Raw genomic sequence first — 23,470 nt, 5'->3', positions numbered from 1 at the left:
CACGGGAATTTTATAGCAAATCCTTGATACATCCTGATAAGCGAGTAATTTACACATTGCAACCCACAGCCACGCGCGTCTATTAGTCTGTAGGCGAGAACATTGACAACTGAGAATCGGAAGGTGCCAAACTTGCCATCCACGTCTCATCTGTTAATTCCCAACTGTTGTGTTGGATTTGGTTATCCCAAGCATTCTAGCAGAGTTAGTAACGACTTTTTAAAGGATGGAATGTTTTGGGGAGATGTGCCATATGGAAACACGGGACAGAAATGTTAAAAAGCGCTTACCCAATCAAACCCTTCGGGGTTATTCATCATATCCTCAATCGCCATCGATGTCTGCTCTGCCATTCCGCTTAGGTCTGGTTCTGCCTGTGTTTCGCTGGGGAGGAACATCTGAGGCTGGCTGTTTTCCAGGGGGAGATGCCTGGCGTCATCTGCAAAGTGTTACTAGCATTACATGGTTGGAAGTCCGAAAGAGGATATGAAACGACATACGATTAATATGACGCAGCCTCGGTCTTTGATCTCGCACTGGCTCCTCTCCCATATCTCTAGAGCCTGGACGGTTTCTCTTAGCGCTTTGAAGCATCAGTGCCAGCGCTCTGGATGCCTTGCGAGCTTCCGTTGACGTTTCACTGAATGCAGTCCAAATGCTGTACGAGGTCTCCAATATTTTGGACAGTTCTTCTCGGCTTTTGGGTGTTGAACTCATTGAGCCAGGGTATAGATTTGGCGGGTCGCTCGTCGTCTTCCAAGAGAGTTCCAGGCATAAGACCATCGCAGCCAGGAGAAAGTCATGGCTTGTGAGCGATGATATGTACCATCTATCTTTATACAGCTGCCCACCTGGTAACGTCTCGTCGTAGAGGTCACTCTGGTGGCGAATAATCTGCGTCGCTGCATCTACACACGACCACCTTGAGTAAGCATATCTCAAATCTGATCGGTAGTCGGTCAAGTATCTGCGATGAAGCACGCATCGGGCTTTCTGGTAGAGCAATTCGAGATTATACCGTTGCATGATGAGGTCTGGAGGATCGGTAATAGACATGTTCATCGTACGGATGCGCAAAACAGGCGGCAGAGAGATGTGTGCGTCCTGTAGATGTTTATCAAGCTGCGTCACATCCTCGTGCATTGCACCTCCTGTCAAGTTGGGGTTTTCAACAATCCGGGCAAAAACAGACACAAGTCTTCCTTTCATGATTGTGTATGTTACCGGAGTCCGCTCCGTAATGGGTCGAGGCGTGGGAAGCACTTTTGTCGTCTCGTCAAAGTCCTCGTCAACAAGATTGTGAGGCAGCCCGGCGTCACACTGCGAATCAGATATCGTTCTAGGAAGACCAACTTGGAACGAAACAAGATGGTCTACTTGCCAAATCAATGCCCAAGCCCGCCTCCTCATTTCGCCTTCGAAGACCGAAAGATTCTGGTAGTGTTTTGAGTTGCGATGGTAACCCATGTGCATGGCCAGCTTAACAATGACCCCGAACAGAATAGAAATGCCAATCTGGCTATCTCTGGTTCTCATGAATTCTGTTCCGGAGTAGAGCAGGAGAGCCTCGACCTTGTATCGACCTGGTCTGGTATAGTCTGCGAGCACCAGGCATTGCGCAGCACGGGTTCTGAACCTATCGCGAGCACGCCTTGGCTCACCCAGCGAACCCGGAAGAGCATCGCCTGCACGCTGGTAAAAGGAGACAGAGTAGCACAAGATATTGAAGAGGAGACTGATCCAAGCGACAGGCGCTGCCTGTTGGTTCTCCCAGAATTGCGTATACTGTGGTTGCCATCAGTTTTCGTTTGTAGATGTATTCCCGAATACGTATAGTTACCTCTCTATAGAAGGTTGGAGTATGGAGGACCACTGAAGCCTTATAAGCATTTGTTCATCTCAGAGAAGCACTAGTGCCTTGCCATGGTGTCACATACTTAGTATAGGCTCCTTGGTGTTGAAGTACCGAGAAACGAGCCGGTCGACGACAGGCCTTGAAGGGAGGGATGCCAGCAAATCAGGCCGGTTCATCGACTGTGACAGGCCGAAAAACAATGTCAGGCCGTAATTCTCTTCCTCTACGGTGTCTGGAAGGGGGTCACCGCGTGATTGTGTATCTGTGCAGCCCTTGAGCTCTGCTATCTTTGGTTATATTAGCTTTGCTTCAGTAGAGAGACCACCGCAAGCACTTACATCATCCATTATAGCTTGCCAATGCGTATCATCAAACCATCTCGTGCCCATCTGATCTCCATGCATCGTCCCTGGAGTGCCGATTTCTTGCGACAGCCCACCATGATCGTCCGGAACTGCTACACGAATCGTTCCTGCATTGGTGCTTTGGTTCTGCAGGCCGGAATTTCGAGCTCCCAAAGAAAGGACGAGATTTTCCAAGTGACGTACTCTCTCAGCAATATCGCTAGAGTAGGTCACCCGGCGAGCTTGGGCAGTTCTGTTGCGCACCGCAGGATTGGTATACTGACATGATTGAGACTGGTTGCGTTTTGCGCAGTTGTCGCAAGGATGCCCTCGGTCGCACTTGAGCCTTGAGGTAACTGAATGAGACAGACCGGATATACGCAAGAAGGAGACTTATACCTACTTCTTTTGTCTGCAGTATGTGCACGACAGTTGAGGTCTCAATCGCCTCCCTTCATCGTAAGGCGGCGGGTTCATAGAAGGGTCCCTCCTCTCTGATGAGGTTGCCATTCGATTTGCTTATGTTGGAGGGCAAAAATTGCTCTAATACCATAGTGAGGAAGTGTTCAATAGTGCCCGATATATAACACAGAGGCCTTACGTTCACGTCTTGTATTGAGATGAAAGCAAATAGCACTCTACATGTAGGCTGCGGAGTTAGTCGCCCCGCGGATTTAGACTGCTGTCCGAGCTCCGCCGAGAATAGAGGTTAATAAAATTCATTAAAATTAGAATATTTCGAAACAACAGATTTATTAATGAAAAGGACTAATTACAATCCACCATGTGAACGTTTCTATAACTATTGTAATAACGCAACCAAATAAGAGCAAAACACCTTATAGTACGGTCCGATTTACTATAGGCGTTTTAATTGACTCTCTCCCAGCTCCCACAATCGTGAATTTCCCTCTCTGTCCCTGATCCATTTGTCCGCACGTGAATCCGGCTTGCCAACCGGAACAAAGAACCTTCCCTGCCCTTGAACCGGTGCGCTGGGGCTCGTGGCACAATACAGCGAATTGAGTGCTCCATGGAGAGGCGTGTCACCAGCTCCGAGCTTCATCGCCACTCGAACGACCTTTCCCATAAGGGTCGGGTCGTGTCCTTGCAGATTCGATTTGACAATGCCTGGATGAACAGAGTACGCAGTAACACCTGCGGTGTTGTGGCGCTTTAGTATGAGATGTAATTATCCAGGAGATCTTGGGCAACGTACCTTGCGAACTATAGCGATCATTCAACTCTTTCGCATCACGTATGATAGCTTGTTTCGAATGTCCGTATCTCTTCCTGGTTCGATTGATTACTTTGGTGAGCGATGATACTTGTAATTTCCCCAATACTATCACAGTCCACTTACCACAGCTCCATCACTCCCTTAGTTGAAGTCATATTGACGTCGTTCCACTGCACTGTGTCGGGGCCGAAAAAGGCTGCATCGCTGGATACATGAACGACTCGAACTCGATCCTTAGTATCCAGAGTTGACGCGGTCGATAACAAAAGAGGCATGAGACTGCTGGTAAAAATGTGAGGCGAAACGTAGTTGACTTGCCACTGCGTCTCGAGCCCATCGGCGGTGAGTTTAAAGGGGACGGTCATGACCTATTGATGGCTCAGTTAGATGCATGTGATGGCCGAAAAAACATAAGGATAGTGAACCGAGCGTACACCGGCATTGTTGATCAAGATATCCAAGCGGGTTTCTAGTGTCATGAAATGCTCGGCAGCTGCCTTGACCGACTTTAGATCCTGTAGATCTATTTGAAGAAAATGCAAGTCAAGCGTCTTTCCCATGGCCGCCTGTGACATTTGACCGATGGCTTGGTTCACTCGCTCTTGAGATCGGCTAGCGATGTAGACACGCGCATTGTGAAGCGCGAGTTGGTTGGCTGTCTCATATCCAATACCGGAATTCCCTACCGCGTATATAATTAGCAAGTTACTAAGACCGAAAACTTCTCCTACAGCTTCGTAACCGTAATTCTTACCTCCCGTAACAATCGTAACGTAGCCACTCAGATCCGGTATGTCATTCTCAGAGAATTCGGGTTCTTTCGAATGCATTGTGGGTGATTAATATTCTGCGGGAGAGATCTCAATTGTCGTTGGAACAAAACAAAACATGATCTGGCGAACTCAACACAATAGAGTCATTGACCTAAATAGAAGGAACAGCTTCCTTTCATCGCGTCCCAAGTGCCGCGCGCAGGGGCTGCAGGAGTGTTGGAGTGCCGTGAGTGGCTCCGGCCCAAGCCATCCGAGTCCGGAGTAACGCCCGGAGGTCCGGCGATGTGACGCAGACCCGCCCCCCTTTAACTGGCCACGTCTGGCAGAGTTGTAGCATGAATCCGGAGTTATTATCTCCTGATCCGGGGCTCAGCCTGTCTCCAAGTATGTAATTATCTCCGGATTTTCGACCAACTCTAAAAGTAGCTAAAAAGATATCGAGTTGTCACTGCAGCTCAACCCCCGGCTAGCCATGGAGCATGAGGCATTCAGTGACTCCACACCTCCGCGGAATCCCGCGGGCGGCCGAAACAAACCCGTTCCGCAGCTCAGCCGACCTATCACCCCTGACTGTATCTAACACATCTACAGTATATGACTTAGCTCTCATAGATGCTACTTGCTTTGCTATTAGTTGGAATATATTGCAAAGTGAAGCGTAGGTTAACTAAGGAGCCTCTTAGACCTGGAGTCGCAAAGGTTGTCTGGGACGTCGTTTGGGCGGCGGTAGGTTATAGCGTATTACATTACAGGTACACAATTATAATACGGATGAGTTTATAGTTGTGTATTAGTATCCTATGAGTTACTTACTGCAAACCTGTAGAATAAGACAAAACTACGTCTCTCTTAAGTTCTTGGTGCTATAATAGCGAAGAAAAATTTATTCAGATCGCTGCATGTCTCGCTACGGAGAATCATCAAACAATCACATCTCCAGCATCCTTTCTCGCCTGCACAATTTTCTTTAATGCTGCACCTGCCCAGAGTCCTTCTTCATCATCACCGAGGTCAAAGTTGCCTTCAGGCATAACAGCAATTGAGCGACCAACAACATTCTCATCCACGGCACACCGACCCACAGCGTCAACAACAGCATCCACAGTTGCAAAAGTCAGTCCCTTTCCTTCAGGCATTCCGCTCTTATCCATGAAGTCTTGGAGAGGGACAGTCAACGGGGTCCTGATGACCCATGGTGCTACCAAATTGCAGCGCACATTTAGTTCATTGTATGATCGCAGTCGAATGCTGCGGAAGAGACCTCGAATGCCGTACTTGGTGGCGGAATATATACTGTCGTGGCTGTCATCAAGGTAGCCACCCAATGAGGAGAGCAAAATCAGCGACTTTGTCGAGCGATTGTCCGAGATCGAGGTTTGAGAAGAGGGTGCCAATTCGGGCTGCTGCAGGTAGTGCAAGGCGAGATAGGTTGAGTAATAGATTCCCTTCAAGTTCACATCCAGACACTTTATGCTAAGGTTGTCTAAATTTGGCCCATTGCCATTAGACGAACCCTCAGTAACGCTAGCATTTTTTTCATTGGCGATGAGTTGATGCGGCACATTTATTGCCTGAGAGTCAGAGGCCTTGACGAGATCGACAAGGTTGGGTGAATCGTCCACGGCAGCAAAAAGGGCAACAACGTCAAGACCATGACTTGGGGCGAACTTGATCGCCGCTTTGAAAGCTTCGGTCTGCGATGAAGAGTCTCTCACATCGCAAAGAGAAAAGTTGACGCGGTGCTGTCCATCGCCAAACACATTTTCGGGAGGCGGTTGGATATCTGCAATGGTCACGTATGCGCCCGAAGCCACAAAAGCACGGGCTGTGGCAAGGCCCAAACCAGATGAACCACCAGTGATAAGAACAGACTTATCCGCAATGGGATCAAGGTTGGCTGGATCAAATGACATGATGGTGAGTTGGAGTGTAGAGTCTAATGCAGCAATGTGATGTGATTTGGAACATTAAAGTGAAGAGCTAGCAGTAGCTTATTTAAAAGCATGAATCCAAATCATAGATATCGCGTATTCCTACGGAGTAGAATTGCCTGAGAAGTCCAGGACTTTATTTCCGGGCCGCGGAGTCCCGAATATATGTTCGGATGCTACGAGACCATCAAAGGCATTCAGGACCGGAATCATAGCTACCATCAAGCATTTCCTTGCCAAACGAGCGGGAGTATCTCCGCCGGGCATGGGAATGGGTGCTGCCAAATGCTCTCCCGTTCAATACTGATGACCGCACCATGCACCAGGTGTATTCTTGGCCGTTTAGAGATTCCGTCAAGGTCGAGATGTTGTGCTCTGGACTTCATTGGATCTGTGTCCTGTAACGAAGAGATCATTGCAGTAATATGAACTTTGCAAGTCATATTAGTAAATACTATATATTCTTATTTCTTAGGCATATTTTCGCTGGATATAGGGCATAAATTACCCAAAGATACTAATATGAGATCAATTATTATTAAATATCTAGAAATTTCAATAGTGTATAAGTCTTTTATAACCACAAAGATTGTGTCAACCATAATCTTAATGCCTCCGCTTGCCTGCTCGGTACTTTGGAGCCCCGCATAAGGTCCATGACCGGTTGTGCGTGGAATTCGCCCTTCCCAAGTATCACTGTTGTCTCCGGATTGTGTTTCTGTTACCCGTCTTAGCCTGGCTCCATGTACGGAACTTTTATGGCGAGCCGGCCTTACCTTGAACTTCGTAACCCATGTCTCGATGCTGTCTCTTGCGAGTTCGTACTCACCATAGAGAACGATTGCCTTCTTTACCCTTATATCTTTCCACCACTCTTCTGATGCCAAGCCTGGGTTAATATATATATCTCGAACACCATGCCCCGCATAGTTGTCACCCCACGTTTTTATAGCACTCTGATCAATCCAGTCTTTCTTCGAGTTTTCTATTGCCGACTGTGTCGCAGCATCGAATTCTGTGATCGGCGATGCGAGAATGACGCCCTGGAGGTCTTCTCTCAGTTCAAGAAGCGGAACACTTGGGACCGGATGCTTGATATGTGACAGGAGGGCAAGAGCCAGATTGCCTGCTGCCGAATCTCCGACTAGTGTAATCTTCTATCACTCAGCAAGTCTCATCGCCATGGTATATTGAATGGTTCGTCATACATCTGATGGGCTTCGTCCTGTCTTTTCAAGCAAGTATTTTAGAGCTGTAGCTCCTTGACTCAATTGGTGTGGATACTGAGAGCCTGGTGCGAGATCTATGTATACACATTAGCATGCGACACAAATGAACGACTGTATCTAGTAAATTGGTCTTACCAGTGGATACTACTAGAACCGCTGCCTCCCGTCCCTCGCGCTCGAGTGTTTTTGCACAATTGGCTGCGAACTGCAGATGAAATCTGCTAGAAGGGAGAACAAAGCTTCCTATGCAAAGCGTTACTAGAGCAAGGTGGGGATAGTCATCGATTCACCATACCTGGGAAGTAAAGCAAGACCCTTTTGCATTCTTGGGAGCCAATCCAATGGCAGCGCGTTCCATCGGACAGCAAGATGCTGTTCTGGGGAATTCCCGTTCTTTCAGCGAACTGAGAATAAACTAGATCGGTGCTGGTGTTTCGATCTAGATATCTTCGTTTTAAGAACAATTAACAGACATGTCCTCCATATCGTCCGGGTATCTCTCTTCCACCTACTGGAACTGTGCCACTGACAAACGGGCTGTCTTTCGTAAAAGATGATGAATAACGCGTGTCGAGTAGCCAGGCGCCCCTGTGGAGCCTTGAAATAAAGCAGTAAATAGTCCGAAAATGCCGCTCAAGACTTTATATATATTAAGATAAGCTGTCAATCAAAAGGGATGGGGGAAAACTGACGAATTTCCGCAATAGCCACGACAATATCGATTCTCTCGCTTCTCGTCAACCTTGGGTGAGACATTGTGTCTACGAGAATGTATCTTCAATGCAGATAGCTGGATATGCTGATCGGAAATATAATGATAGAGGTTACAATTTTAATAGCTGAGTATTAATTACAAATCCATTTCGTCGGACTATGTATTATCTCCCTCCGAGCAAGGTGCCATGAACATTTCGTCCCAGCTTGGCGCACCGCGGAGGCGGAGATAATATCTCCGCCTGGGCATCCGGTCTACTATTTCACTGTTCTGGAACCATTCCACAAGTCATCGGCCGTGTTGGCGCTGGATATACTTCAACCACCGTCAGCTAATGGTCCATAAATGCAGCTCGATTGGGAGACGTTTTGTTATGCGGCCAGTGTTGAAGTTACAAATTGTAACTTTCGTAAGAGAGAGCGGCTATCGTGAGGCGTCCATTCTCTCTCTTCTTTTTAAAAAATTCATCACTCATCTTAAACTTATTTAGTCAGGGCTGTGGGTAGGTCACGCTGTGCGAGCTTGAGCAGTTCTGTTACGCACCGCAGGAGTGGTATACTACATAGGTAGTATAATGAGACTGGTTGCTTTTTGCCCAACTGCTGGTTGCAAGGATGCCCTCGGTCGCATTTGATCCTTGAGGGAATTAAATATGAGAATCAATGAAATGTTGAAGTAAAATGATTCTAGGTTATATTTAATTCACTTAAATTTGACATTTATTAAATATAATAATTACCTGTAAAGGAGAAGCCATTAAGCATCACTCTCGTGACTATTCATCTGCACTACCTCTCTCACCTCGCACTTCGCACTTCGCACTTCGTTACTCGCACTTCGCACTCCGCATTTCGCATTTGTCTTGTTCCATTCCTGCTTGCCTCTTGTTGTCATATTTAGCATAGCATTTCAAGAACAATCCCGCTTGTTTTTCCATATCAGGAGCCTATCCACTTACAATAGATGTAATGCACGGAGTATTTAGTGTTTAGGCCTTGAATTCATAGTTGAAATTCTGTCATTTGTTTGCGAGACCTTGAAACCTTCTGGCTCTGCCTATCCCTTCCAAAGAGCTTTTTTTTTTCGCACTCTCTGAAAGCCCCTCGCTCCTCACGCCACTTCCCTCTTCTTAACCAGCCCTTTTGCTCAATCAATTTCTTTACTTTATCGCGTATTATGTGGCAATGACGGTCCCAAAGATCCGCTTGAACGTTGACATCGTGAGCCCATTTGCTTACATTGCATTCCATGTTTTACGGGTAAGTAGCACCAATCTTACTAAAAAGACAATGGTAAACAGTTTCTAGACTTCTCCCGTTTTCGCCAAATGCAGTATTACATATGTTCCTATTCCCTTGGGAGGTCTGATGAAGCAATGTAATAATGAGGCTCCGATCAACATCAGAAGTAAGAATAGTTCTCATAAATCTCTAGATAAAGACAAATGGATATATAAAGAAAAGATACAACTAGCGCGTCGCTTCTCGGTACCTATGGCTACCAGCTACCCAGAGAGCTTCCTCCCCAAGACCGTGAACATCCAGCGCGCCCTCTGTGCCATTTCTCAGAGATTCCCCGAGAAGCTTGAGGCAGCCATTGATGCTTTATACCGCACGCTGTGGGCAGAGAACAATGGGAAGATCGGACAAGTAGAAGTACTCAAACCCCTTTTAGATGATCTCCTCGGTGTCAATAACTCTCAGCAAATTCTAGACGTTGTAAGTATGGTCACCTATGTCGCCCTTATGTGAGGGCCAATGGATACCACGCAGACTAAGACGTAGGCTAGAGCGATAGAGAAAGGCTAATTGACATACATTTCAACAGAGATGAAATGCGATCGAGTAGTAACCAATGGCTTTACGGGATGGACAAAGAAAGTGGCTGCAACACAAGAGTGGGACTTGACACAATTTTTGTTTTGTCCTCACATTCTGTTCTCTTTCAATCACTCTTCCGATATTCGGCTATTGAAAGTCGGACCAACGGTTGATGGACATTCTAAACTAAACAATCCTTACCATAGGTTTTGCAAAAAACATGCCTTGTGGCGCTAGACTTCAGTTTTTTTCCGGGCAGAGCTTAATGCAATAATACTAGTATTAATTTTGTCGGCTAGTTGGCGCGGTAGTTTCATCGTCGTGCAAGGCACATTTGAAGTCGTCATTGATTGAAGCTATTGAACGCTACAAAGGGTAGCGAATTGGTCTTCAATATTAGTTACGTATAACGTTGTATGTGTAGCTTATCTCCTATTATATTTTCTGGTTCACGCATGTTTGGTTCCTGTTGCAATACTCTTCTGTTGCGTTCATAAGCTACATATTATTACGAATCGCGTAATAAAACCGCTGTAAATCACCGTTGCTACTCAGTCCGCTGCTAGTTGTTTCGTTCTACATCAGACATGCCTTTAATCATGGTGCTGAGATCCCCTACCGGAACTGCAAAAGGCATATCGACAGCAGTCATCATAATGGCGAATAAAAGATACCAACCAGCCATACACGCAACGAAAAAACATGCACCTGTACCCACGATAAGGTGCTTGCCCATAGTATCGTTTCCCGCAGCAATATTCCATGCTGCACCGCTGAAGAGACCAAATCCTATGGCACCACTGGCGAAGACGGCGACATAGACGGCATTTGTGCGGAGAGAGCAAATGAGGAATATGAACGACAAAGTTGTCATGCAAACGGCGTAGAACCCTGCTCAAGCATGTTATTGTCAGGAAAGCCCAGGTTCAGGAGGTGATGTGACATCGCGAGTGTCTTACCAAAGGTTGCTAAAAATGCTGGAGACTGCTCCTGGCTGCCGTCGGCATTATAGGATGAGATAGCAGCGAAAAATGGTGTGTAGGTTATCGCCATAGTAAGAAAATGCGATCCATAGGCCAAAAATACTACACTAGGAAAAGTATTGCCAAGTAGAAATTCCGCGATTCCTGACAGCATAAGAAGAGTTGCTCCAAAAGAGTAGCTGGCACCGCTTTATTTGTTTTTGTTAACAACAATTGCTGAAACGAATAGAATATCTCCAAGTAAACTCACATTGTTGCTGAAGTACCGCTGGCACCACGCCAACCCATCAATTCAGCAGATACTGGGGTCAGAGCAACACAGAAGCCGAGCACTCCCACAGGCGTTGGGTTGCCGAAGGTCCGACGCAACTCTCCATGCGTTTGAGCCTTTGGAGAGAGATAAAGCTTCTCAAAAAGCTCCGGAGATATGCTCAGATAAGTGTTTGTCCGCTTCAGATCATTCGCGTGCTCGTCACTGTAACTGTCCACATTGATCTTATCCATAATAACCTCGAAGCTCTGATATGAATGCTTCGTGCTGAGTGAGTACGACCGAAGTAGATCTCTGGATTGGTAGGTAGTGCTAAGAATTCCAGTGAACTTGAAATGACTTTGATAGTATGATGTATGAAAAGTCCATGATGGAACAATGTGGAGAGATATTCACTGATCTTATAGCATCGCCCGAGGTCTAATATTGTCAATATCGCAACGCAAGCCATCATCACATCACTATACTCATTTAACGATACTTTGTCGTCCTAGAACTTCCGGTAGACCTGCCGCGGAACGATATTAGCATCCCCCTAAAGTATACAGCTATTTTATAGCGTGAGTTAGCGCCTCCCCCGCAAAGTTACGCTCGATCTAAGATGCGGGAGATGGGTGCGGGAGATGTGAAGACATGCGGGGAAAGTTATGGAAGCTATTCAGCAAGACGCACCTGAATTCAGCCACAGTTCACCAGCTGATACAGGAACTTTAAAGGCCAGCAATTACAAGCTATACAGGTATAACAATATCTGCAATAAGTCCATCAAACCAGATAGTAATATTATTACTCTTTAGCTGTAAATTTACATTGGCGGTAACGAAAAACGAAAAACTCCGTATTTCACTCTTTCAGGCCGTCCTGCTGGCTGAAGCCCTTTGCAATTGTAGACGAGCTTCACTAGCTACAAGCTTACATTACTACCTACTAATAGTGTTGTTGCTAGACGAGACGGATTCCAACTCCAAGAGCAGCGGGGCGAGCTTTGTTATGGCGCGCTTTTAGCGGTGAACGGAACAAAGTAGAGACTACATCCAGTCACCGGGTTTAACAGGTGAGGTAGTTTGTATTTCATGATTCGCAGTTCGCATTCCGTACTTCACATTCCGTACTTCGCATTCCGTACTTCGCATTCCGTACTTCGCATTCCGTACTTCGCATTCCGCATTTTGTTCCCGACGACTCACAACAATGACAAATTTTACATAGTACTAATAGTGACCGATGAGCCTTTCTAAGTCCGATACTAGACTCAGTGATATTTCTCATAGAGATGAAGATACCTCTACGTCTCTTTAACGCCGAATTGGGTTGTGAATCTGTCGTAACCGTGTCCATCGTGAAAGAATGCAATGAAGAAATTTGTAGATATATAAAGACAAGCAACTTTGTAGGATGTATACTTTGTTTCGAGAAACTGTCTAGGACTTCACATCAAACATCAAAACTATTCCCACAACTCAGCACCATGTCTCCAATCAAGCCTTCCATTGACTTTACCTCTTTCGCGAACATTGTCGACGGCAAACCTCGCAGCAGCAGTATATGAGGAGGAACTCTGGGATGTGCCATTGGGCAGCGAGCAAGACCTTGATGATGCTGTGGAAGCGGCCCGGAGAGCATTTCCAGCTTGGTCTGCAGTTGAACTTGACGCAAGAAAAGAGTTTATCAACAAGTATATAAATTTACTCGACTCGTTCACGGACGAATTTGTTACCTTGTTGCGCAAGGAAACAGGGAAGCTGGTTCGTTGTCTGTTATGAGTGTTACAAAGAGCAAATGCATGACTAACTGCATATCTAAGCTTGCCGAAGCCCCATTATCCCTCTCCAACCTTGATCCGATGAGGAAGAGATCAATAGACGTGCAAACGACTCTCATACTGGACTAGGAGGCTCTGTCTGGAGCAAGGATGTCGCACATGCTCAGAGAATTGCCTCACGACTTGAGACTGGAAGTGTCTTTGTCAACAGCTTTGCCAAACCAGCACCAGAGGGCTTTTGGAGCGGACGCAAAAACAGCGGATTTGGAGGAGAATGGGGCCCTCAAGGCTACCTTGCCTACTGCCACCCGCAAGTTATGCATATTTATAAGTAGTATTACAGAGGAAGGTTCTTCCTTTCATAGCCATTGCACCTATATATGAGGCTATAAAAGCGGAATTGAAGCAGCTGAAGAGACTCGGAAGTTGCAGCGATGCATTGAGACTAGCTTTGTTATGTTGCGAATTGTCATGATGAACGAACAGCTCTTCAATAAACGTTTTATATACCTAGTATTAGTAAAGTTTGTTTTAGAACAAGTTTCTAGTAGGATTATAACAGAGAAAGTAAAAGAAAATTGGATATCTTTCTTCCTATGAAAGTTATCTCAATCTTCCAAGCATGTTCCAAACTTCCAGCACTACCTGCAATGCAAACCTAGAAGACTTGCAGTTGGCCTCAAAGTAAAGCCAATACATGTAGGCAATTTCATTTCCCGACTACACTTCAGAATCCCCCCGTGGGACCATTCGCACCATACACACTTCCGCTTGCGTAACTATTAATTCCTTCAGCTAAATCGACATATGCAGGGGCTACTTCCACCGGCTGCGCCAAACGACCGCCTGGGGTCATAGAGACGGCTCCATTGATGCTTTCCGTCGTCTCGCCTTGAGTTGTGAGGAAATTCGTGAGCGTACCACCTGGCGCTACTGCATTCACACGGATGCCAAACGGCCAGAGTTGCAGCGCAAGTGACCTGGTGAAGGAAACAAGCATGGCTTTGGTGGCAGCATAGTCGACAAGCCTTGCATTACCCCCAACAGCTACATCCGATGCAGTGAAGATGAGGGAAGACCCCGGAGGTAACAGCGGAGCTGCAGCCCTGGCTATGAAGAACGGTGCATACACGTTCGTTCGCAAGGTCTGTTCAAAACTCTCAGTGCTGTGATTGCCAATGTAGGCCTGTTCAAAGGCATAGCCAGCATGACTGACAACAATGTCAAGCCCACCTAGGCTGGCGGCAGCACGATGTACTAGATTAGCGCAGAAGGACTCATTTCGCAGATCACCAGGAATCGTAAAAGCTTTCTGTCCCGCGGCTCGGATGAACGAGACTGTTTCTCGTGCATCAGACTCTTCAACTTCTAGGTAATTGAAGGCGATATCAGCTCCCTCGCGCGCAAAAGCAATTGCAATCGCCCGTCCCATGCCTGAATCGCCGCCTGTAATTAGTGCTCGTCGGCCGCGTAAGCGCCCATGTCCGACATAAGACTGCTCGCCGCAGTCGGGTCGCGGGTGCCAGTTGCTTTGAAGTCCCGGGAAGCCTTGCACCGGCAGCGTATAGTTTGCGGGATATCGGTTACGAGGATCAATCAGTGTTTCATGTTCGGGTGTTTCTGAAGGATCAGAAAATGATTAGACAAGGATTGTACAAAAAGGAAGGGATATATGTACGGTGTCCTAGGGTTATTCCAATGAATAACATAACCAAAGGAACAGCAAGCCTTCCAAATGCCAACATTCTGAATAAGGCAACACGGAGATGGGTTTACGTGGAAATTGTAATCTTTAAACGAAATATTCTGACAATGGCTAGCCCGGTGAGTAGTAGACTTTGTAGAGCTATACCAGTCTTGACCTCTTGGGATAGAATAGCTTTTATAGTACATGTAATTACGCAGTAGAGACATTCAAATAGCCACGTAATAAGCTTAACCTTATTTCCACAACTCTACCCGGCATCTCGGGCTGGCATCTCGATTTGACATCTCGGCCTTGCCGGTATAGCCTGCTCCGTCTGAGTCTATCCAGAATTGTTCGGAATACAGGTCCTGCCCATCTCCGGCATTTGATATGGCGATTGTCCAAAAAAGCGTCGGCTCGGCAATAGTAGCCTGCTCCATCCGGACCTAAATGCAATCAGGTGTATCTGGAATCATGAGTCCCTCTTATCTCCGCTCCACGGAGTTGCCATAGCGATTGTCCGAATTCGGCAGGGAGAAATACACCATACTGTATATATCATGAGATAATTGCGGATTTCTCTCAAAATTACAACAATGACTTTTTTTTTTCTTGGCTTACGTTCAAATGCCTCTCCCAGATATGTCGCATATGTCACCAATTCCAATTACCGCTTTTTTCCAATATTGTGAATCGAGAGTCTCAAGGAGCACAAACATTCGACAATAGGGTAAATCCAGCAACAAAGGATAAATAATAGGATGTACCCGTAGCTATGAGGCGGGATCTTGATGACGCGACTGAAGCTGCCAATACGACGCATCAGTCGTTATCCAGAATACCCATAAATGAGCGTGGTAGACTACTACAAGCATTCTCCGATGAATTCGTAAACTATCAGTCCCACTTCTGTGAGTTATTGACGAAGGAGAATGGTAAGCCAGTGGGTCCAAGTTCTCTAAAGTGCGTGGCGAGAGGCGGGAGTGCGTGCTTGGTAAGTAGTGCGGTAACAAATGGGATTTTGATGGACCATTCTCACCTATGGCAATCTTCCCCAGTACTGTGAGTCTGATGATTTATACCGGGGGTTAAGAGGACATCTTTTCGACACCTCTGAACCAGCTACTAAAGCAGATTGAATCGGGAACACTGCACTTCCCCCTGGGTGAAGGTATTCTGCCTCAGCCAAATCGTGGAGGTTCATCGTTGCATGGAAGTTGGTACATTAAAAGGGAAGATTGCTGCATTGGCATAGTTAAAGACTATCTCTAGCTAGAGATAAATATCTTTCATATATACAGCTATCTCTCCATTAACCTTCGGGATTATTATTATAACTGAATTTCACTTAGATATATATCAGTATATCTTGGAGATAGGCTAGAATATTACGTATTTGATTGAAAAGAATTTACTCTTCTAGTAAATACTTAATAAATTACTTTTATACCCTATTATGAGCTTATACATTGGAAGTTACAAGTCATCTCTTACAAGTGCACCTACGGAAAAGAATCCTTTGGACAGGGGATAACAAAACATCCGCAATATATGTGCAAAGCTTCCGCGAAGAATACGAATGGGCGAATCAATGGCAGTGGCCTGAGGATGACGAGCTAAAAAAAGAGTTAACAGGCTCCTCCCACGTTCCACGAGGGTGGAGATGAACCGCTTTTCGGCTACTACTGTAAGTACACAGGATAAATTTAGTAACTGCTTAGTCTGCCCTAGAGCAAATAGATCTTTGAAAGGTATTTGGGCTATGATTCTGTTTGAATCATAGTGCTGGGATCGGCGTTGTAATAAAGTCCGAATCCAGTCACTTTGCAGATAGGCGCTTCAGAACTAGCATCATGCTCTTCCATTTTCTGAGGAAGGGACACACTAGGCCAACTAAGCTTATTACGCTATTTTGGATACATAGTGCTCCGCGGAGGAACATCAGCAAAGCTAAAGAATTACACAGCAACAATGTAAGACGACAAGTTCTCGTGCCTATTAACCAATCACAACACAGCATAGCCATACTATAGCTTAAGGATCTGTAGGGATATAGGTAGCCTTAGGCTTATGATCGACCCTCGTTAGGCTCAGCCCAGTTTTTATGATGAGATCTTTCTTTTTCCACTCCATAGATGCCCCTGTACTCATAGGTGGAAAAATCCTAGCGAGTTCTTGGCAAAGGCAGTTTTCTCAGTCTAGACGGGGGTTTCAGTCTATGCGGAATTCTGCCTGTTGTTGGAGCACGTTATTATTGGGCAATCTGCCAGGGGCATATCCCAGAGGGTATCCTTACTCTACTCTACAAGATTCTAAGTTTAGAAAGATCAAGTACTATTGATCGACCTAAAGTAGCACCCGCTGTGGACCTAGTAAGCTGAGCCGCATTGCCACCTTCAAAGCCCTATCCTAACAGCATAACCGCGTGCAGAATCAAGTAATCGAGCAGCACTAATATGTGCCACATCTCATGATGCCAATTTAATAGCTAGAAGTAAACAGCAAGCAATGGAGATATATAAGGGGTGAGGCAATCGCGATAATCCATCAAGTGACAATTCTAATTTAGCCTCTTTCATCTCGAAACTCAATTCAACACTTACAGACCCTCTCCACTCAACAGAATCGACATATCCAAAAAGCAACATCATGAAGACATATAATAGCCTAGTTGCGGCAGTTGCTTTTCTTCCTCTGGTCTACGGCGATAGAGTGACCCTCAGCGTAAGTATGCTTGGGTTATCAAGGAACGCATCATTATACTAACGATGAGAAGTTTGAAGATCTCGATATCTCAAACGATGATAACTGTGGAAGCATTGACTTCTCCAAATCCGAACACCGATATGCGGTATGCCATGTTTCTTCGTTATGCCGAATTACCCAGAGAACTACTTCTAACCCAAGCAAAGGGCGCGGTAATCATGGGTGCAACCGTAGTCAACTCTGTCAAAACGGGGGCTTGCAAGACCCCAATTGCCAATGTTGATTTATCTGACAAACTGGAAAATAATGTCCTGTGGGGAGACAATGGTATCTTATTCGATTATCTTACCTTCGACGCCGGGGACTACATCTCTGGCAACACAGCGTTTGACCTTGCAGTTGACTACTCGCACCTGGCTGATGGAGAGCTCGATGACGACGAAACAAAGATCAGCATCCAGCTGCTGCTTATGAACCAAGGCGATGTCGTGCAGAATCAGGAAATCGAAAAGTTCCCGACGAAGGATGGTACCGGTCCATTTTCGATCAAATGGAACCCGGACGAAGGAAGATATACCGCTTTTTCCATCGCCGTGAACCTCATTTCCACTTCGCTCGCTTTCGATTCCCCAAAGGTAGCTTTGGACAACATTGCCTGGGATCACTTCAGGGTGGACGGAGATGGTAATATAGATACCGGGGATGATAAGACAACCACCAGTGCTCCAGATGCGACCACCGTGGGTAATTCGACAAATAGGCCACCCTTCAGCCACACAGAGACTTCAGCTCCTGCTACAACTTCGGCTCCCTCGAGATTAAACACCACCAGCAGCACATTCGTCTTCCCCAGTCCAACTCGGACAACTGAGGTACAGAGCTCGACTTCTACAGGTCTTGCTCAGACTTCTGCACCTACTTTATTCGACTTTGTTGCTGTGTTAGCTGCGGGTGCAGCTTTTCTCTAACTGAGCTGAATTCTGAATCTTGGCGCAATGGATTGCAGATACCGAATTATTCGCAGCTGTATCTAGTGCTGCAGGTAGTAGTTATGTTTACATGTATCTTAGAGTCTCAATAATCATCACATGCAGAAATACTTTCTGGAGCACAAACGCTCGTCGCTATCGCTCTCCTGCGTAAATAATGGAAGTGCCGAGTTTCCACCTATTATATACAACTATCTACATGTAATTAACGCAGCTGAAACTGCGCCCCAGAAAACTACAATCACTAACATGCAGCCACACAAAACCAGGAGATTGTCGCCATTCGCATTTGCAAAGTTTCCATAATGAGATGGCTGACAGCAATAGCGAATACTATCACTAAAACCTTGGACAAGGCTTAGCACTAGAGATCCCGTCAGGTCGGTTAAATGCATGTGATTAAGGATCACATGGATGCTAGCTTGCCGTCAAAATTGTAAGCAGTAGCCTAATACTGTAGTATAATCTTATAAATACGCTTAATGCCTGCCGGGGCTCGCAGTATAATACTCCTGCTGTCATATTTCTTCTTTTTTGCGGTTTAGTTGCTTGTCGTATAATCCCATAAGTTAATACGCTCTATGCTAGCAGAGCTGGACGCTTTTGACTGGCGGAATTTATAGGGTTAGAAGAATCCTACCACCGCCCGCCAAGTAATATATAATACTATTGTAGTTAGTTCATGAGCATAAGCTTAACTTGATAGGCCAGCTTGACTTAATCATCCACGAAGTTATGATATGCAGCCGTGGATTTTGCAGACTAGAATCGTGGCTTGGGCAGCGCTTTTAAGCGTATTCAACAAGCGTATCCAAACACGCGTATTTTACTACCTTACCCCTGTTCCAATACGCTTTATCTCATGCACAAAGCCTTTTAAGGGCAGGTTGGCAAGCAAATCAGTCTCGATTAGCGCCAATAGTTGCACAGGCAGGATTTCCATCCCATGAGATTTCCAGAATGGGAAAAATCCGAAGCACACTGTAATTTGTCATGAGTCCATGTATTACGGGAAAGGAAGCCTTCTTGCTTTCTACCATAGACTCTAAAACACAGGCCCAGCTATGGATATCATTTGGCTAGGTATATAAGCCTCTTGATCCCCAACCAGAGGCAGATTCAAACTACAATATTGGCTCATTCACTTCAGTCGATTCATCACGCATCACCACTACACGCGGTGGACATTTGACATGGCGTCGTCTCCAAGATCCGCGCTGTGTCTCTTGGCTCACTTGCTCCTTCTTTTCTCCTCAGTCTTAGCCAGTCCTTTAACGCACAACCGTACTCTTTCGGATGACGATGCTCTGGCAGAGCTATGGAGTCAGCACTATCGGCCCAAGGCCGCCAGGGCGGCAGCAGACAAGCCTTTCTACCTACGAATTATGCCTCTCGGCGCCTCTATTACCGCAGGAGTCGGCACAGACCCGCAGAACGGATACCGGAAACCCCTTCGAGACCAGTTAAGATGGGAAGGCTGGCCAGTCAATATGGTCGGTAGCCTGTCGAATGGTGATCCTGAGAAGTTCAAGGATCGGCAGCACGAGGGACATTCTGGTGCGGTGGTGTCACAGATGATTAAAAACGCCGGTATGGGGATCGATACGAAGCCAAATCTAATCCTCATAAATTGCGGGACAAATGATGCCAATCCAAAAACTGGCCAGGATGTGGATGGTACCGCAGGTAGAATGGAGCTGTTACTTAATTATCTATATGAGGAGGTCGAGGGTGTCACAATTATTCTATCAACTCTGATACCATACCTTGAAAATGAGGCAAACAACAATGTCAACAAGATTAATCCTGGTTATCGGGATTTATATAAGAGGTTCAGGGATGCAGGAAAGAAGATTGGGTTGGCTGAGTTGAATAATGGGTTTCTGGATACTTCGACCGACTATCACGACACTATGCATCCCAATGAAAAGGGCGCAGCTAAGTTGGCTGCTGTTTGGGCTGAAGCTATTGCCGAGGTCGAGAAGGCGGGCTTTCTGACGAAACCGATCGATACTGGAATCGACGACGACACCACGGTCGACTGTGACCCAGAAAAGGGGGCTGGACGCGGCCCTGTTAAAACGCAGCAAGGATGGGGCGAGGATGATGGGCCCTACAGGCACTTTCAGACAGTTCGGGGTTATATCACTGAGAGCGGAGCGTTCAATGCCGGCAGCCGAGTATCCTTTGCCCAGCTGGTGAACTTGGGAGGCGCAGACCCGGGAGGAGAATTTGACGAGCTGATCAACTGCGTTGACAAGGGCACAAGCGATGATCCGACGCCGGGAACCTGTCGTATGTATCTCAACGATGGTGGCAATATCGCTGTAACAGGCGCTACTATCGATGTGGGATTGAAGTGTCTGATTCGAGGACACCGTTGGGGCGACGTCAACGGCGATGGGCTTGACGACTTTATCTGCATCAACTTAGATGGCAACATGTATGTGTCGATCAACAGGGGCGGCAACCCTCCGAAATTCGAGCCTCTGGAGAACGGTGGCCTTATCAGGGAGGGATATTCATGGGGTCCTCAAGATAGGGTCCGTCTCGGCGACATTGACGGAGATGGGCGGCTGGATTATTGCGCTATTGATGACAAGGGCGACATCTATTGCTGGCGCAACGGCGGCGTGGGCGATGCACCGACAGAGACGTATGGGGGATACTGGCAAAGTTTCGTATGTTATCCAAACTGGCTGCTTTCTCAATTTGACCCAACGGACAATACTGACTGGCTTAGGTTGTTGGCGAGGAAACATTTGCCGCTAAAGGTGAAGCTGAAGGGATCCAGGGCGTCAACCTCGTCGATATCAACGGCGATGGCAGATCAGACTGGGTCTACCTGCACAAGGACGGCTCCTCTGAAATCTGGATCAACCAGCGAGGAGATTTCGATGCCGACGGCAAAGGCCTACGACCTCACTGGGTAGAGGCTACAGCGGCCCACCCTGCAATCCCCGAGTTGACAGATAGAACAGAGCTCGTCTTTGGACGGATATCGGGCTCTGGGCGCGCTGACCTCATCTGGAATCGCATAGCTGACGAGAAATACGTTCAATCTTACGCCTATACGAATAAGGGCTCTGGCGGAACTCAGAGAAAAGGAGACGGAGTCCATTATTGTGACATGTTCGGCCGAGGCCACGATGGTATGTGGCTATGCGCCTACTTCTTAATAGCTGTTTTATTAGCGAGACACTAACTTGGATGCAAGATTATCTCTGGGTGAGCGCGGAGGGTGAAATCACCTTATTCGAGAATATCAAGTCCCCGCCTAACTGGGGACAGCATGGAAAGATCATCTCTATCGGCCGGGAAAGGAAGAGCATCCACTTTGGCGATTGGGATGGAGATGGTCTCTGTGATATCCTTGCAGTCGAAAGACATACGGGGCGGGTCGAGATGTGGCGCAACACTTACAAAGACGGAGCCAATTCTCCCACGTTTTCCGGCCCAACCTGGGTAGTGAATGACGCGCTGTGTAAGGAGGGCTGGGGCAGGGGTCTCTATGACCAAGGTCTGAGGTTCGGCGATTTGGACGGTGATGGCCGCGTCGACTACCTCTGCATGGAGAAAGATGCTCGAACTGTTGGGCACCTCAATAAGGCCGGTGGCCTGGAGGACCAGGGCCAGATCAAGTTCGCCCCAGCAGAAAGGCTCGACAGAGCAAACTTCAAATGGGCCGACGTAAGTTGACATTCGTGGCCTACATAGCTTGGCACTACTAATACGATTCCAGGTCAATGGCGATGGTAAGGTGGATCTTATTTGGGTTGACAAGTTTAAGGCAGGGGCCCGAGTTTGGAGAAATGGCGGCTTCATCCCCGCAGGAGGGAGCAGCATGACTTGGATCGACCTAGGAACCCGCTTTGAAGGACACGGCCGCGGTCAGAATATCCATTTCCCAACGCTCGGGGAGCTTGGCCGCGCCGATTATCATGATGTTTATCCAGGGACCGCCCTCGCCAATACCTGGTTCAACGAGTGCTCGGGAGGTGACGACTACCCCGAGCCCATCGATCCCGGCTTACCCAAACCCCCCGTTCCCGTCAGCAAACCCTCTACTGACACTGGCATCGCGGATTGGTGGCTTGTCCTGGATAGACAAACCCAAGACCCTGACCATACCCCTTTTCCAACCATAATCGTCAACTACTACGGCGTCCCGTCGAATGCCAAAAGTATCGATGTCTGCAATACTGACGCCACTTGGTCAGTCACTGCCGACAGCGCAGATACGAATATTGTGGATGATCAATATACCACCGGCATCAAGGATGTTTTTGGAGACACATGTAACTACGTCAACGTGGACGGTTACACAAAGTACGAAGATTACGATGTGGGACAGCTGATCGGCTATTTAAACTGCGCGAAATGGGACCGGGTGGAATGTGTCAAGACCGAGCATTCTCTTCAGCTTTGCTTTCTTGGATTTGGTTTAAGTGTTTATGCACAGTCCTTGGTTAAGTGCTCTTATTATTGAATCAGGTAGATTCTGTAATTTAAAAAAACATATTTATGATAGGCTTATAAAGGTATTGTAATATGCTGGCAATTTTGAATGTATAATGCAATTTATAGTAGTAGATGTATTCTTTAGTGGAAGACCTCTTGTTTATTAATCTCCCGTCCCTCTTGTACAATGAACTGAATATCTTCTCCAAGTCCATGACGTCTGGACTTAAAAATTGCTGCCCCTTTAAATTATATCCATATGGGCTTGGCTACTTACCTGAAGGATCTGATCACGTCGTCTTTGGTTTGTATGAAGCTCTAGTCTTGCCTTCCAATGAGCCAGCTGCCTGTATTACTCGAAGTGGCGAACATTAGACTGTTTTTTTTTCATCCCTTTGTGTCTCACATGTCCCGTGTTATGTTCAGGCAACCATCGTCTGCCTGATTGAGTCTCGACAATAATTAATCCCCTTCAACTCTTCACCCATACACACTAGAATGAGCAATAATACTTTCAGTGATCCCCTAACCAATGATATTGATTAGAGACATCACTCACTCAAATCATCTCGATATTCCATTTCTTCTTTTTTATGGCGGTAATTACCAAACTAAGGCCTCTGAACAAGAAAGAGATCCCAACAGAAGGTGTACGCTGAACAAAGGGACTCGGCCAACCAATCTCTCCTCTCCCCTCGCTCTCA

At 46.6% G+C, this 23,470-nt stretch overlaps 8 protein-coding genes across 8 annotated transcripts; 3 read left to right on the top strand and 5 right to left on the bottom strand.

The window, feature by feature from the left end:
* Nucleotides 1-82: 82 nt before the first annotated feature.
* T069G_10329 (short chain dehydrogenase domain-containing protein) lies at nt 83-4,269 on the bottom strand (the record flags this gene model as incomplete). Its single annotated transcript, XM_056177539.1, has 12 exons — nt 83-196; nt 291-439; nt 501-1,785; nt 1,841-1,872; nt 1,938-2,142; nt 2,194-2,346; nt 2,404-2,555; nt 3,139-3,330; nt 3,419-3,492; nt 3,563-3,807; nt 3,874-4,121; nt 4,194-4,269. 12 exons carry the CDS (start codon nt 4,267-4,269, stop codon nt 83-85), a joined length of 2,925 nt encoding a protein of 974 aa, XP_056023829.1.
* An 863-nt stretch (nt 4,270-5,132) lies between these two features.
* On the bottom strand, nt 5,133-6,125 carry T069G_10328 (short chain dehydrogenase domain-containing protein; the record flags this gene model as incomplete). The annotated part of the gene is made up of 2 exons (XM_056177538.1): nt 5,133-5,906; nt 5,973-6,125. 2 exons carry the CDS (start codon nt 6,123-6,125, stop codon nt 5,133-5,135), a joined length of 927 nt encoding a protein of 308 aa, XP_056023828.1.
* A 592-nt stretch (nt 6,126-6,717) lies between these two features.
* Nucleotides 6,718-8,128, bottom strand: T069G_10327 (alpha/beta hydrolase fold domain-containing protein; the record flags this gene model as incomplete). Its single annotated transcript, XM_056177537.1, has 7 exons — nt 6,718-6,861; nt 6,920-7,300; nt 7,352-7,446; nt 7,508-7,615; nt 7,668-7,819; nt 7,885-8,011; nt 8,065-8,128. The coding sequence occupies 7 exons, from the start codon at nt 8,126-8,128 to the stop codon at nt 6,718-6,720; spliced, it is 1,071 nt and encodes a 356-aa protein (XP_056023827.1).
* A 1,143-nt stretch (nt 8,129-9,271) lies between these two features.
* On the top strand, nt 9,272-9,838 carry T069G_10326 (DSBA-like thioredoxin domain-containing protein; the record flags this gene model as incomplete). The annotated part of the gene is made up of 3 exons (XM_056177536.1): nt 9,272-9,346; nt 9,395-9,464; nt 9,522-9,838. The coding sequence occupies 3 exons, from the start codon at nt 9,272-9,274 to the stop codon at nt 9,836-9,838; spliced, it is 462 nt and encodes a 153-aa protein (XP_056023826.1).
* Nucleotides 9,839-10,469: 631 nt separating this feature from the next.
* T069G_10325 (GPR1/FUN34/yaaH family domain-containing protein) lies at nt 10,470-11,394 on the bottom strand (the record flags this gene model as incomplete). The annotated part of the gene is made up of 3 exons (XM_056177535.1): nt 10,470-10,798; nt 10,867-11,078; nt 11,141-11,394. The coding sequence occupies 3 exons, from the start codon at nt 11,392-11,394 to the stop codon at nt 10,470-10,472; spliced, it is 795 nt and encodes a 264-aa protein (XP_056023825.1).
* A 2,256-nt stretch (nt 11,395-13,650) lies between these two features.
* Nucleotides 13,651-14,668, bottom strand: T069G_10324 (enoyl-(Acyl carrier protein) reductase domain-containing protein; the record flags this gene model as incomplete). Its single annotated transcript, XM_056177534.1, has 2 exons — nt 13,651-14,543; nt 14,602-14,668. The coding sequence occupies 2 exons, from the start codon at nt 14,666-14,668 to the stop codon at nt 13,651-13,653; spliced, it is 960 nt and encodes a 319-aa protein (XP_056023824.1).
* A 2,591-nt stretch (nt 14,669-17,259) lies between these two features.
* T069G_10323 (uncharacterized protein) lies at nt 17,260-18,284 on the top strand (the record flags this gene model as incomplete). Its single annotated transcript, XM_056177533.1, has 2 exons — nt 17,260-17,334; nt 17,394-18,284. 2 exons carry the CDS (start codon nt 17,260-17,262, stop codon nt 18,282-18,284), a joined length of 966 nt encoding a protein of 321 aa, XP_056023823.1.
* Nucleotides 18,285-19,498: 1,214 nt separating this feature from the next.
* T069G_10322 (repeat domain in vibrio, colwellia, bradyrhizobium and shewanella domain-containing protein) lies at nt 19,499-22,794 on the top strand (the record flags this gene model as incomplete). Its single annotated transcript, XM_056177532.1, has 4 exons — nt 19,499-20,986; nt 21,049-21,457; nt 21,523-21,995; nt 22,048-22,794. The coding sequence occupies 4 exons, from the start codon at nt 19,499-19,501 to the stop codon at nt 22,792-22,794; spliced, it is 3,117 nt and encodes a 1,038-aa protein (XP_056023822.1).
* Nucleotides 22,795-23,470: the final 676 nt, after the last annotated feature.

The sequence above is a fragment of the Trichoderma breve genome (assembly GCF_028502605.1).
Source record: "Trichoderma breve strain T069 chromosome 7 map unlocalized scaffold00007, whole genome shotgun sequence".
NCBI lineage: Eukaryota > Fungi > Ascomycota > Sordariomycetes > Hypocreales > Hypocreaceae > Trichoderma > Trichoderma breve.
This window is presented reverse-complemented; position numbering and strand designations above follow the sequence as displayed.